This window comes from Hermetia illucens, chromosome 1, assembly GCF_905115235.1.
Source record: "Hermetia illucens chromosome 1, iHerIll2.2.curated.20191125, whole genome shotgun sequence".
Taxonomy (NCBI): domain Eukaryota; kingdom Metazoa; phylum Arthropoda; class Insecta; order Diptera; family Stratiomyidae; genus Hermetia; species Hermetia illucens.
In genome coordinates, this window is record NC_051849.1 from 166824270 (window position 1) to 166839547 (window position 15278).

Genomic DNA, 15278 nt, shown 5'->3' on the forward strand with positions numbered 1-15278 from the left:
AATAACAATCAGAGCAACTGACAATTCGGAAAAAATGTAATTTTAGTGGAACTTTTATTTTGTAACTATCTATCTATCCAGCTTTACAATGATTTTTCTTTACAACTGTATTTCTACTATTATTGTTGTTACGAAAAAAAATTTATTTTCAACCGGTAGTGCCTCTGCCGGCGCTCGTCATCCATCCAACAGTGCCGGTACTATTTCAAAGCTCCACTGAAGCAACAAGAGAGCCAACTACGTGAGTATTAAAAGAGGGATCGCGCGAATAAAAGAAAAATATCGCAGAAAGCCCATCATCTAGTGGCTAGCTGATGCCCCACGTCTGAGAGCTAAACTGACGAGGCCCCCACCCAAAGCGGACTACCCATACCAATTATTAACGTATAAATTTAATAAAATCGCGTCGAACCGCTTCAGTTGGATTTTTTAAAACGCGACAGATACATTTTAGCTAAACGTTCACGAGAGATACTTCTCACTAGTATTGTTGTCTTCAGATAGACACAGAAGTCCCATAGCTAAGTAAGACTGAAAATATACTTGTTCCGAAAATTACGATATATCGAAGACTCACCAGCGCAACCTGAGTGCAACAAATTAATTGACGTGATTGTGTCTAAAATTGTTCAGGAAAATCTAAAGTGAAGTGTAATAATTGCAAACAGATCTAATTGGGTGTGAATTCGTACTATTTTGTAGAAAGATATATCTTATTTTTTATCTTGAAATCTGTTTGTAAAAAGGACTTAAACATGAAGGTTTTGGTTGGATTATTTCTTGCTGTGGCCGTATGTTCAACAGTTGGTCTGCCAGGTATGTAAATATCTAGGGATGTGTGTAAAAACCCGCACAAATGATTTTCCATACAAGGCAGTGTTTGCATTTAGCTGGAGCCAAGCATGCCCTCCAGCTAAAATGTTTTTCATCCTGAGCCTGTGTTTACTTTGTGTAGACTGGATCCTTCAGGCTATTCGTGTGCTTGGCGATATATACATGTGTTCTTAGAATGTAACCCTTTTTCGTCTTCTCTGTTTGCTTAGATGAGGAGCTTATTTTGCTTGAGCAAATTTAGTAAAAAAATGGGTCTGGGAATGGAGAATACACAAGATGGGTGCCCGCAAACAAATATGTGAGAAAGTGGGCAGTTATATTGGACAAATTGCTTTTTCTAGATGTCCTTAAGTCATTACTACATATGTCATACTGAGTACTATTCGGAATGCATATTCTAGAATACTTTTTCTAGTACTTAATAAAACGAAGTCATTCCTAGTTCAGGTGGCACCTACTTTGGCTGTATCTTTGTGGTGAAATTAGGAAAATTGGAAATGGTTGATATATATGATACAACAGCGATTGGTTCTAGTACCTGTAACATGTTTAAATGGAAAATATTTTAGCGTTACTATCGGAAATCTTGTTGCACTTTGAAATGAAGCAAATTTGCTTCAAATAGTTGTGTTGGAGTAGGTTCGAACATACGCGATTATCAACAGAATACATTATGGAAAGTGCGTAATTTCTGCCGTTGTTTTTCTAACCTTTAACTTTTGGCAGAAGATAATGTTTAGAAACTGTTTTGAATCATCTCCAAATATATTACAGGGAGAATATGTACTCTGAGGTACAAAGTACTATATGCATATTTAAATGTATTCAATGGGGTTCAAATACTAAACGTTCATTGAAGCAAAGTTTCCCATGTGTTAAATTTGAATAATTGATGAATTATTTAGCACTCTAAATAAAATGAATTGTAGTTAACAGTTCTACCATTCAAAATACTAACTGGTATTTACGTAAGAAACTCGTCAGGAGTTCGTGGTTGGTAAATTTATGAGAGCACTAAGCTATCACAACGGATGGTTGCGTTTTAAACCTCACTGACGACGGGGGTTTTATACCGGGGAAGGATATCCGAGTCAGTCGATTCAACTCCAAATAAGTATCTTAGCCAAATCAGGGTAAAAATTCCTGTTGAACACCACTCTAACCGGTTTGTATCCTATGTCACGGTCTCGAAATGAAGTGCTTGAGAACCCTTAAAGGTCTTGGTCCAAATTGTTGCGTCAGTGATTTTACATTTTCTTTTAAACAGATTCATACACTTACATATCTCTTTAATCGTAAGCCTCTGCAATCTGTTTATAGTTCAATCAATAAAGTGTAAATCAACGCATCTATGTATATTTTATACTTGTGCCTGTACTATTTGCAAGGTTCTGGAATTTTGTATTGTCAACATAGACTCAAAATGAAATCATGCAATTCTCACCTTGGAATAGCAAATATCTAACAAGGAAAACATATTACCAACATGTTAATTTTCTTTCTGTTGTTAATCTGCAAATAACATCTATTTATTTATTTCTCCTCTTTTTTATTTTTATATTCTTGTTTATTGTAGCTTGTAAAGTGTTCTTAGTTTGCGTTAAAAGCTTTTTTGATTGACTTGAAAACAGATACGAATTTGATGCGGGAGTGAAACAAAAAAAGCACGCCTTTAAAATTGAGAAGCAAAATTGTAAATGGATTGATCTTACTTAAATTGAGTGATACCTCGTATTTGTTGCTTTGTGACCGAAGAATGAAAAGAAGAAGATGTAATGTTTTAAGGTAGAGATGAGCTCAATCTCACGTTGATCAGCAAAAAGTAGCCTTTTCCTCCAAAATAGCGGGTAGAGTAAAACAATTCATTTAACTTTTATGTGTTGTTTGTCAGCACCGTTATTAACTTGTGCGACCCCGAATTTGGATGCACTGGTTGATTTGCGCTTTGCTACAAGAATTTAAATCACATCTAAATTTCAGTAGTGCAGTAAATAACCTCCTACGATCTTGTCAGAACAGACAGGTGTACAGTTAATTTTAAAGAATGGTCCACTTGTCCACTTCACTTGACGCAATAATTTATCCCTTCTTGGTATGGCTAATAACATAGGAGTAGATGACTTATCCAATAGCTAAACCACCAAGGTATTCCAATGGTATATGACACGCGGGAGGATGATGAAGTAATAAATAATATTGTCAACGAACGTTCTATTGCGGCCCAAAGGCATTATTGTGCCCTTTTACTGGATAGTATGTCGTTGGAGCCTATAACCGACAGGAACTCTATTATGTTCCCTACTTCCAAGTTTTTCAAATTGGCATCTGGTATTAAGTATTCTCGCAGGTGCCTGAACTTACGTTTTATAAGTGCCGGAGATTGGCCCAAGAAATTGTGTGGAATCAGCAGACAGTGTCCGTAGATATCCCTAGTTTCCCCTTGATAATTTAGCCTACAATGATTAATGAGTATTCCACAATGATCCGGAGGCTCTTGTTGGTAAGATTTAAACAGGCATTTGAGCGCTTGGGCTCGCACTCCCCCATGAGCACCCTAAACTATTCCATTTTTGGTAAGTTCGCCCAGTATATTTTTTATTCAGCCGTTCTTGTTCGTTTCTGAGCGTGGTCAGTCTGTTAAGGCATTGCTATGCCGTTTAGAATTTACCTTAGTAGGAGCTAAGCAGTGCCTTAATGGTCGTTTCGTTTACTGTTAGAATAGCAATGTTCTGCCACCTATAGTTCCTTTCGAGGTTGAAAGAGGCACATTTATCTATGTCGTATTTTTCCGCCTAGAATATGCACGTATGCTTACGCATTGACCATGCTTTCCTTGAGACAATGACCCCGTCACCTGCTCCCTTTGTCGTTAGTGTACCTGGTAATTAGTTGCTAGTTTAAGCCGTATGTCAATGCCACGCTAAGTGCGCCCTGTTGCTCCGACGTGTTTCAAATTTTCTATCTAAGTAAAACTTCGTTGTCATGTTATCCTTTGGTATCAGAAATTCAGGATGCCGCCTAGAAAGAATATCAATTTAGGGACCTCTCGCCCGCCGCGTTGGTACTCCCGTACATTCTAAAGATTGCCCTTCTTGTTTGCATCTGTAGGTTCAATATATTGGAGAGGAATCAATCGTAGAATCACCTCTGGGGATGCCGTTGGGCATGTTCTCATTTTCCCACTGATACCCACGGAACCCGGTCTTCGAAGTTTGTGTAACTCCTTAGCTGTTGTGCTAAGTTCCGTTTTGTCTGCGCAGATTATCACCCTATAGGTAATCATTGTCTTTACTATTGCAGTGTATATCCGATGCGGCATTTTTGGGGTGCACCCCCATTTTTTCCCAGCTATGGACTGTCCTCATGTATTCCTCGGAGACTTGGGCTCTTAGGAAGAAGAATTGCGAACTCTTGGGCGCGTTCGGGAGAAGAATCCTCCGAAGAATTTTTGGCCCCCTACATGAGGATGGACGATTCCATAGCCTACATAACGACGAAATCTATGAGCAATACCATGACGACCATCCGGTTGTGGATAAAATCCGGCTCAATAGGTTACGAAAGTCTATAAGGGCAGTATCTATGGTAGGAAAAGAAGACGAAACAGACCCTGTCTAGAATGGAGCGATGGTGTAGGTCAGGACGCCAGACAGCTTTTAGGGTGTGGAATTGGCGGCGCAAAACCGGGATGTCTGGAGCCGGATACCGGCTGTTGCGCCGTTGATGATGATGGAATTGCAAGGATTAGTCTTTGCGGCTTTCCGACATATGCTTTTAATATGTGCTTTGTGTTCTTCTAGGAGTTTAACTACCATGCTCCACATGAATGGTGATAACACTCCACCTTATAGAAAACCTTGAGTAGTCTTCATGATAATAGAATCTGTACTTACCCGTACTTCTATTTGCCTACTCCTGAACATTCTGCCCATTCAGAAGGCCAGAGTTTTTGCCACTCCCTTGGGGACTAGGACAGCTGGTATCTTTGTTATGGAGCGCCAAAATGGTGGACAGTCCTTTTCCTTTGTTTCTATTCGAACCCGTCCTACATCCGTCGGCTGATACAGGTCAGTTTCGGTTGACCATCCTGCCCGGTAAGCATGCTGAAATGAATGCAGGGGATTGTGCATTAGAACGTTGGTTTTAAAATAGTTGACTATGACCTTCTCCTGCGTTTTAAGTACGATAAATGTATGGCAGATGGAAAGTCTGAATGATTTATAGTGAAAAGGATTTTTTTTTACCTGCTTTTGACCAGTTTTCACCGCCCCCATGCCCTATGGATATATCCCAAGGCTTTTCTGGCCCTTACCACACTTAGGAAAGATCCGTCCATGCCATTGACTCCAATTACAGATCATCCTACCCTAACTTCTGAGCATAGCTTTTTCGGTATTTTGCGATTATCCTTCCCTGCCCCTTGTTGGGGTGGTAATTGAATGCTATTGCCCTCAGATGTACTCTGTCCTGATTCTCTGTAACTGTCCCATAATCTTTCTTCAGACAGACAAAACATATTGCCCTGTCTTTGGCTATAGCTTTATATAGCCTGAATGATTCTGTGATGTGTTCTATCTCTCCACAGAATTCCTTGGAGCTGTTTCGTTTTGCTTCTTCAGTGGCCTTCTGTACCTCTGGCATTCCTCGGTTTGTTTCGCCTGGTTGAGGAATTTTCGCACCTAGTTTCCCATTCTAGCTAGGTACCTGTTCCACTGTCTGATTGATTATCTTAGTCAGACAGCTGGCTTCATATGCGTCAATGACGGCTTTGTTGAGGTCCTTCGCCACTATTTCCAGTTCTATTTTGCTCCTGAAGTCGTCGCTCATCTGTAGATGAGCCAAGCTGTCGCTCAGGTGTCTTGGAATTCCTTATTCAATCTACTTTCAAGTTGTCCTCAATGTTGAATCTGATTATTCTGTCAGAGATAGAAATGAAGTGATGAAGTAAATCGCGGCCAATAATGCCTGATTCCCGATGGTTGTTTTGTGCCGAAGGAAATAAAGCGAGGTGTTCCAAATTTCAACAAAGCTGGCAAGGTTTAAGGTTTAGTCTACCCACTTGCAGGTCGATCATTGACGATATAAAATTGGTTACTGGCTTGACCAGAATGAAGCCTAATGAAAGGGTGATATCAGGCGTGTATATCCAATATAATACCATTTTTGCCAATAGATACGTGGCTGAAAAATATTACCGTACGAAGTTTGTGACCGAGTTATACGATACATTTCCGTGGGCGTTTCACAGAGTTCCACATTTTCGTGGAACACCTGGCAATATAATATATCTAATATTTCTGCTTTAGGAGGGACCAGGATAAATGGCCACGCCGATTATATACTATACCTGGAATGGGATGCTAAATTGTGCCCTTGTGAATCAGCTAGTGCTGCAAAGTCGTTAATAGATAAATATGGAAAATAATCATGGTTACATTAGGATTGGTTTTGTTTTTATCTATCACACAAGCAGGCAAGCTTCCTTTTAAGGGGGAGGTGAGACACTGCAACAGTGATGGTGCGTACATGTAGCTGACGCGCTATGTCCAACACAGGGGCTAAATTAGGATGGGGAAGTATGTCATCAACTGGTAATTCGGAGAACGGACTACCAAATTTTAGGCAACGCTTGTAAGCATTCTTAACATCCAGTATGATCCCGATAAAAGTCAGGTCGAACATAATGGGTGCTTCATATGCTTTTAAATGTCGTTTATTTTTGATGAGGTCTATCTTGCTCTACGTGGTGTAAGCTTAGAGAATGACACTGCAAAGCATATGTATGTGAATTGAGTTAAGTGCATTGTGCCCTCATAACCATGTATGGTGATGATAATTCCGTATTTCCAATAGAAAATTGGAGTTTGATAAGAGGACTATCTTGAATGAGAAAGTTTGTCCCTTTAGTATTGCAAATAAAGAGTGCCGAAAGAGATGGTCATGATGTAGATGATAACAACGATGGAAAGGTTGAAAAAATAGCTAAAGGATCAACAGCGATTCAACAGACCGTTCCAAGAGCGATAATGTTATAGAACACCCATACCTGGTGTTTGGTTATTGTCCCTAGTTTAAATTGAACACATGTATGTAACATATGTGGAATCAGAAAATGCAGTGAGGAGGAGCTTCATTTGGGAAGAATCAATTCAACGATCGCGACTGTATTAGTTTATGTAATTTTCCAGGAATGGATTCTTTTTTATTGGCTAAAAAATACTTCGAACTCTGGAGAATATGTAGCAAAAGGCGACATTTTGAAAAAAAAACAACTTTTCAATCCAAGTAAAATCCGCCTTTATATATTCAGACCCAAACTAGGCTGAAGCCAAATAATTTTTTGTTTGAGGGTTGAAGGAGTCCTAAGTCCGCATAGAGTCGATGTTGAACCGGAATAATTGAAAAGAAACTTTCTCTTTCTTTGTGGCCCACAGACTAAATACCCAAAATTCACAAAAAGTGACGTGACTATTTGGTCCATGTCAGAGGCCACTTATCAGATACAGCCTCACCTTTGCCGTGAAAGTAGCGTGACCGAAAGTGGATTCAGGTGATAATCGCCCCTTCATTTATAATCGCGACAGCCACGACCCAAACTAGGCCGAAGCGAAATTGTTGTACTTGCGGTTCCCGAGGGTACATTAAAGTACGTAACAGTCAGGTTTCCTTTATCAAAGGGAACCATGCCTCTGTTGATGTTGGTTTCATTCCTGAGGCTAGAACTATATTTTCCTTTGGGTGTTTATAGGGTGATTCCGTTGTTACCAGGCTTTCTATTATTGTATGTTATCTGATTATTAATTGTCCAATTATATCTACTTTTATCACTTCATTGGCGTGTTGAATTGGTGATCTCATCAAGATGTAAGCTACTTTGAAGGGCCATAGTTTTGTTACGGGTTATGAAAGAATGTGTAAAAATAACCCAGATTTGCGCTTTGTAAAATATACTGGAATGAGAACGAGTTTTTCATAGTAGCAAACATCCGAAATCATTATTGGGTACGAACCCTCTCCGAATTTATTAAATCTGAGTTTACTGAAAACCCAGCAGCATGCCTCACCCACTTGTAGGCAATCATCACACTCACAGCTTAATGCCAGTAGACTAACCCAATATTCCTTTGGGAAAGTGCATATTGTGTGAACACTAGAAGACAACAAAGAAGTGGCAAGAATGGGCTTAAAATGAGACAGATCCCGAGTCAGAAGCAGCAAAAATTCTACAAAATTTTCTGTTCAGATATATTTTGTTACAACATTTCTATCTCGCAATTTTAGGAATCTTTATCGTAGTATATTCATCTAGACTAACATATGCCATATGAAGGTATAATCTGGTGTATTGCTGGAACGATTTTGATGGAAATGAAAGGCTTTGGATGTGATCTAATGTAAGAAAGAGGGAGAGGAAGTAAATTGCCTGTTTGGTTACTAAAAGAGGAAGACCACCTCAGGTATTATTTGTGGGATGTCCACTCACAGACAACTATTTCGATGTTGTTGGTTGCAATGAAAAAGATATTTTAAATTTGCATTTTAACTCATGTTTATTTGAGAAATGCCAAGTCGTAAATCTTTGGTTGCATAGAGCCAAGTTCAAATGATTCCAATCCCACAAAGGCGTTTAGTTCCAATGTGCTTTACTGGAGAGCTTTGCTCGTTGATGAATAAAAGTTCACCCTTCAATTAAAAAGTGGTGTGTGTTGAAGTTGGAACAGATTTAAGGGTTCCTGGCAGTAACGTAATAAATCCCATATGTCTGGTCTACGTTTGTATACCTAAATTTTATCAACAATATATGTAGGAAGAATATAATTTTTGTATATGATACGATCGTCCATTTTAAAGCAGGAATGAAGGAAGAATGGCTTCCTGTGAACTACATCATCCTTACATCCCCATTTTACTGCTGCTTATGAAAAAAATATCTTGCGACTCGCAATAATAATAATATGACAATGGACCGTGGATCTGTTTTATCAGGGTTAATTGTGTAGCAAAATGTAGGTTCCTTGGGGAACACGGTTCCGAATGGTATCATGCGACACCCGAAAAAGAAGATGATGGGATGACCCAATCTAGATCTTGGCATCCTAGTTACCCTAGGTACCCTATTTGGAATATACATAAGCAATTATCAATGCTTTATGTAACTGAATCATTGGAAATTCCAACCCGGCATTGGCATTCACTTATCACTATGAACACCGGTATTTTAATTTCAACGGTCAATCAAAGCTCTCATAACAAGTGATATGTATACAAGTCTGAATAGCAATTGCATCTCTCAACTAATTGAGTTCTAATATTAATTCTAAACGAGATCTGGGAATTCCCCGTCAAGCCTTCATTATGAAACTTGACGTGGGGCACGTGACTTGACTGACCAATCTCGCTCGGCAGCCACAAACTATTCTCCAAGAGCGTATCTTACATAATTGTCACAAATTCTGGAAAATCGAGTTTCTATTACGTATGGTCATTTAATTCCATTCCTCCTTAATGCTACTTTTAAATTCTTCCCTTTGCAAGATTTCAAATCACTCATTCGAATATTTTTCCGCATATTTGCACAAAATCGATTATTCAATCAGCTTATGGCTTAAATCCCTTGTACTAACATTATCATTCGATGGCTCAATAGACGGATGGACGGAACGGATGGGTGAAATGGATGAATTGTTGGTTAGATGGTTGTATGGATTGATATGTCCGTACCCCACGAGCATGAGATAGACCTTGTAAGGTTTTCCTCCAAGTAGAAATGAAAGAAAAATACTCTGTGGAAGCCCACGTAATTGCATCAGGCAAACTTGCAAGTAAGCTTCCTCCGTAACCATTTCGGTTTCGTTCTTCCGATTCTTTTTATTTTGCTGTGGCAGCAGAATTGCAATTTTCTTTCTGTGCAGAGAAAGTAGACATTCCCTCTTGACCTTTCCCAGGCAATTGTTAGTTCTGTTGCGTGGAAAATCTATGTCTGTAGTCCAATGTGTGCAATGTATGCTGGCGAAGGTATGGAGGTTATTATGTCTTGCAGGGATTAGAAATTTCTGCAATTAGGACTAGTTGATTTTGAAGTGCAATTTGCTAAGGTTGCTTCAGATTTACAGAGAATATGATGGGTATGCTTTGTTATTGGTGTAATTGTTTCCAGTTTCTGGAAGCCATTTTCCGCAAAGTATAATAAAATATTGATGCATGGGATCATTCTCGAAGTAAAGGATTTTTAAATTTGAGCTTGTCTAGGAGTTTTTGGGTAGCTTCTGCGAGATTACTAATATTAAGCATCTTATAGCTTATAAAGTTTGTCCATTATATATCCTATAAATTACTGATCAATGCCAATATGATGGGAGATCAAAATTAGATTTAAGCGCTAAAGGGCTAAAGCTACTTCAGTGTTGTGTGCGGGGAGACTTACTCCTCAAATTTTCTTCACCATTTTTCCAATTTTCGATGCCTTTTAAACCTCCCTAAAATCATATCAATACAATAGCCCTGACCTTGTTTTAGGATATGATTGATGAAAAATGAGGGCTTTTCATAACTTCTGCCTAGTTAATTATCTGTATCTAAATCCAAAATTAGCCGCAGTATCGTCCATCAAAGACAGTTAACGGCATCTCGCAGTAGTGAAGTAGCTAGCTATGATCACATCCAAAATGATGACGTTCACGATCGATATGGGGTTGTACCGGTATAGCTATGTAATTTGCGTTGGCTAGAATTCACTTGCTAAGATTGGTGTGAACAGCGGAGTCGATGAGAAACGACCGAAACAACGATGACTTGATACGCTGGGAGGTGATTTGAGAGCCTCTTGACTCTACCCAGATCAGGTCTATGACCGGGAAAAATGGGGCAATCGATCGAGATGAGCAGACGCTGCTTCATTGAGAGGAACAAAGGAAGTTCCACATTATTGTACAAGTATCAAACATGCGAATCTTGATTGCTCAGATACGATAGTGTTTGTTATCAAATAAATTACCGTTGACCAAATATTGCATCCGAGTGGTTTAGTGGTTAATATAATAGGTTGTCTCGTGGAAAATTCAAATCTCACTGGTGACAGCCGGATTTATTTCGTGACTGGATATTGAATACCAGTTGATTCAGCTGTGCATGAGTACCTAAACCAAATCAAGGCATTAAATTCGGGCGAGCGCGATTCTGACTACATTGCCTCTCCTAGTTTACTGTAGTCCTGTAGTGTACCGTTGTGGTTTTGAATGAAATGCAGCGACACGCTTCACGAACCAGGTCCAATCGGATTGTTGCTCCAACGAATGTTATTAAATATTGGAACAGGAAAGCTGGGATAAAAACTCTTCGTTAATTATAGTACTCAATTATACGTTTTTCCTACAACACTCCTCTCTCGCTGACATCAGCCCGAATCGGATACATTACGTTCCATCTGACCGGAATTAAGTAAATTGGATATACGAAGAGCCACAATTTGCAGGAACCATGGTCACCATTGATCCCCATTTACCTCGTCCAATACCTCTTGCCAGCACCGAAGTTTGCTTTGATTGTTTGTGCTGTCATTCTGGGACATATTTCTTCCCGGTCCTTTCAACACTGTGTCGAATGATGGAATTTATGACACCCCTTCCGTACTTCGGCAATTTTCGCATTCATCAATACATAGAATGCTTGTCAAGGCTAAATGTCTCCCGGCTCATTGAAGCTTCACAAGCAATGATAGTTGCAACCCTTCTTCCTCAAAGTTTTCTCTAGCGTGGCTGTATCTGCTTCAAGAACTTTGGTACATCTCATCTTCCAAAGTTCACTTTCACGATGTTCCACTCGTAGGGAGCTTGCCGGTATACGCCGAGAGACAGTGTCGACCACTTCGGTTTCCACGTGTTGGTGGTCACTTGCTGATATGCTTTTTTCGAACTCTTCATTCCTCCACGGATGGCACCAGCGGTTCTGACCCGAAGGTTAGGTCGGGAATGCTTCCTCCGCAACTTGTGTCTCGGAGCGTTGTTGGGAATCCGATGTTTGAAAGTATGAGTCAGGATCTTTTTTCGTCCTTCCTCCTCCTTGTTCCATCTTGGATAGATGTTGAAAAACGTTATCTCTGAACACCAAATCCAGACAAAACTACCCATTCGACTTTGGGCCCGAACTCAAAATCGGGAACTGTCCTGTCCCCAGATTGCAGCGGTACTTGATAAACATATTCGTTTTTTCCAATACTGTTCGCAGATTAGCACTACATCAGTTTTTACCTCCGCAACAAACGGTGCTAGTAATTCGTGCGCGGTTGTATTCCAATGCACACTGACTAGTAAGATGGAGTTTATGTTAGCTGCATTTCAACTCATTTTCAGTTCTACCCCGAAGATCGGACAACGCCCCGAACCTTCAATATGTGTAGCGCTTCCACCAGATGCCCTGTGGTCCATGAGAACGCAACTCTCCTTTCCGTTATAAGTATTCGGTTTGTGGCCTACCTGTCCGCTTTTATGATTGCCTTCCCTGCGGATTTTGTTGAGAGTAAATCTTTATGGATAAACTATACTTTCGACCACGCTATAAAGTTCCATATATGCTTTATTAATTTTGCGTGCTCCTTGAAAAATGTGCGGTTCGCCAAGACGATGTGCTACGTCATTTTCAAGCTACAGGCTTTTCAGGGTTTTGTGCGAAACAAAACTTTATTTGTGTAGTCCGATTGGAACCTTGGTTCATCCCATGAATTTTTAGCTTAGTATTCTTGCAATTGTAAAAAACGTCCATGCCATGTTTCCACAGCTTTTATTTCATTCATTTTGGGTATGTTCTTCACCTTTTAAGCTGTTGATTATAAGCTTGGCGAGCGCTTTTGTTGAACAGTTTTCTTGATAAAACTGTTGATAGTCTGATCGACGTATCCATCAAGGCTGACAATAGAATGTTTTTAGGTCTCTTTAATCACGTCCTCTAAGGATATGGAGGGGGTTAAAATAGGATGGTTCATGTGGTTGAACAGGTAACCCTGAGTTGATGGGTGTGGTTCAATCTGTTCAGGATGACCGGTTCGGTACCCGCCGGTTTCCTCTATCTTCAGTTCTATTATTTTACGTTTTTCCTCAATAAAGGGTTTAAAGGCAGGAACTGTCCTTTTTCCATTTCAAGAGCGAATTATATATTTTGATGTCATCCACATATCTTCTTTAAAATCTTGGTACCAGACTTGCTGAAGCCAACTTCTTCTGACTATGAAGATTTCACCAATAAACAGGGGTTGCTTTCTACATTGATTCTACTTACCTATCCTTTCTTGATACAGCCACAATAATCTTCCACGAAAAAAGGATTTTGAAGCTCGATGGACAGTAAGAATTCATACTACTTCAGTTCCTCTATCAGTTGAAAGAGCTGGGCGAAATCACTTGAGTTTTTACAACGGATTCCCACTTTGTTCAGCTACTTTTCTAAGTCTTTAAGCCCTAATCTACGTTCAATTTTTCTGGTACCTTCCTCTTCCATATCAGTGATCATGAATTTCATGTAAGAGCATTTCTCCTTATTCTGAATTTTCTTAACCAACTATTTGTTTGTTTGATTCATCTCCTTGATTTATGGACATTCACATATTTCACGAGTTGCGGGAGAGAATCGACGCCGGGTGTTCTATACTATCTATTTTCGAGTTTATCCTTCATTATGGTTTCCTAGTTCTAGTTTGTTCAATAGTCCGCTTTTATGGTTCGTTTCTGAACTCGTAAATTATCTTTTTTTCCCTTTTGTTATTGTCCTTCCAGGTATTGCTAATGCTATGTTCCTTGATGGCGTTTGAAATTATAATTCTAATGAGTTCTTTTTTCGTAGTGATTCGCAATGTCGGGAGATATACATGTCGTTGATGCTTGATTTTGGTTGTCAAGCTTTAGGCCGTTAGTCAGTAATTTTAACAGTTGTTCCGTGATGGACTTTAGGGTTGGTTCACCACCAAACTATCGATCTGGTGAATATCAGGTCCAGATGCAGTACTCGGCTTTTACTCCTTTTGCAAATTTCTAAACTCATTATCGCTTTCGTTTGTGCATCTTTTCCCTATCTTCACTTTCCCGAGAAAAAATGGAAAGTGTCGGGATATTGTGTTTATAGACTTGGTACCTGTTGGTAATACCACTGTACTTGTCTGTTTTCTAACATTTTGCCTATCTTGAAGACAAGTATATTCCTGAGTCCCTAGCCGATTAGGCTACAATTTATTAATGCGTGCGATATAATGCCGAAAGCACCTTTGATATTAAAAACAGCACACAGAACTATTTCTTTGTTGTCTATTATACCTCACAGCATGGTAAGTATGTAAATATGGATATAGAAAATGGAACGCTAGTTCTAATGTAGTTATCGTCGGGAAAGTAACAGATGAAAACGATGCCTTTTACCCATTTTCGGTGTCAGAAACGCTTTTGCTTGCCTCTATCCCGGTCATCCCCATTTTCGCAAATGCTCCATCTTGCCTTTGAGGCATTCAGATGAGATCGCTCTGTCCTTCATTATATCCTTGCGTAGCCTGTATACTTTTGTGGTTTGTTCAATCTCTTCTCAAAATTTCACTGATCGCATTTCTCCGCTTCATCCGTGCGCTTTTGTACCTCAGCCAATCTCCGGTTTTTGTCAATATTCGGCAGCGTAATGCAGTTCTAAACGTTAGAGGCATTTAGTCCTTGCAAAGAAGCCGGCATTTATGAAAATAACGTCTTTGTTCTAAAATAGGCAGCTAGGGTCACTAACAATTGGGAGTAGCTATTTGAGTTTTGCATTGTACTTTCACGTTTACAGGTCTTCTGAGTTTTCTTTGCTATATGATGTGCTTACTAGAGAAGTCCATTGTCCTACTGGCGACATTAATTCAAACGCTCCAAATCAAGGAAGGTGTTTCTCGTCACAGTTGTGATCATTAATAGCCTTAAATGTGTATGTTATGAGCAGTCTTTAATATTATCTATCCCAAGATCCGAAAATGTAGCCATATGGGACCCGGATGAATTATCTACCGCCGGATAACTTTGGATATTGCGCATTCAATTTTTTTAAAGTATCATTACTCCGCTCCTTATGTATCTTTATATCTATATTGAAATCGAATTACTCGGTCTGAATGATTTTTCCGGGATTTTAAGCTTTGAGAATGTCTAGCCTGAAGCACTTATAAATTTCATCAACAACATACACCGAAAAGTGGCTTTCATGTTTTGATAAATGAGTTTAATTCCCAATAAATGCATTGCCGGGCTATTTTTACTCAAAACACGCCTCAGACAAATTGCGTAGGGAGCTATGACCATAATAATAAATCAATCAAGACAGAACGATCTGAGCGTATTTCCGAACTGGCTTTGCTGGCTTTGCACTCAACCTTGACATAAATAATCCCATCTGCACCACTCCCATTCAGGGTTTTCCTTTCATGCATGAAACATTCATCC

At 39.5% G+C, this 15278-nt stretch overlaps 1 protein-coding gene across 1 annotated transcript in view; it reads left to right on the plus strand.

The window, feature by feature from the left end:
- Positions 1 to 270: 270 nt before the first annotated feature.
- Positions 271 to 15278, plus strand: part of LOC119646570 — an 86417-nt gene continuing 71409 nt past the window's right edge. Inside the window, exon 1 of the mRNA XM_038047061.1 lies at positions 271 to 816. Coding sequence (XP_037902989.1) covers positions 756 to 816 — 61 coding nt within the window. The 5' untranslated portion in view covers positions 271 to 755. The remainder of the gene's footprint in view (positions 817 to 15278) is intronic.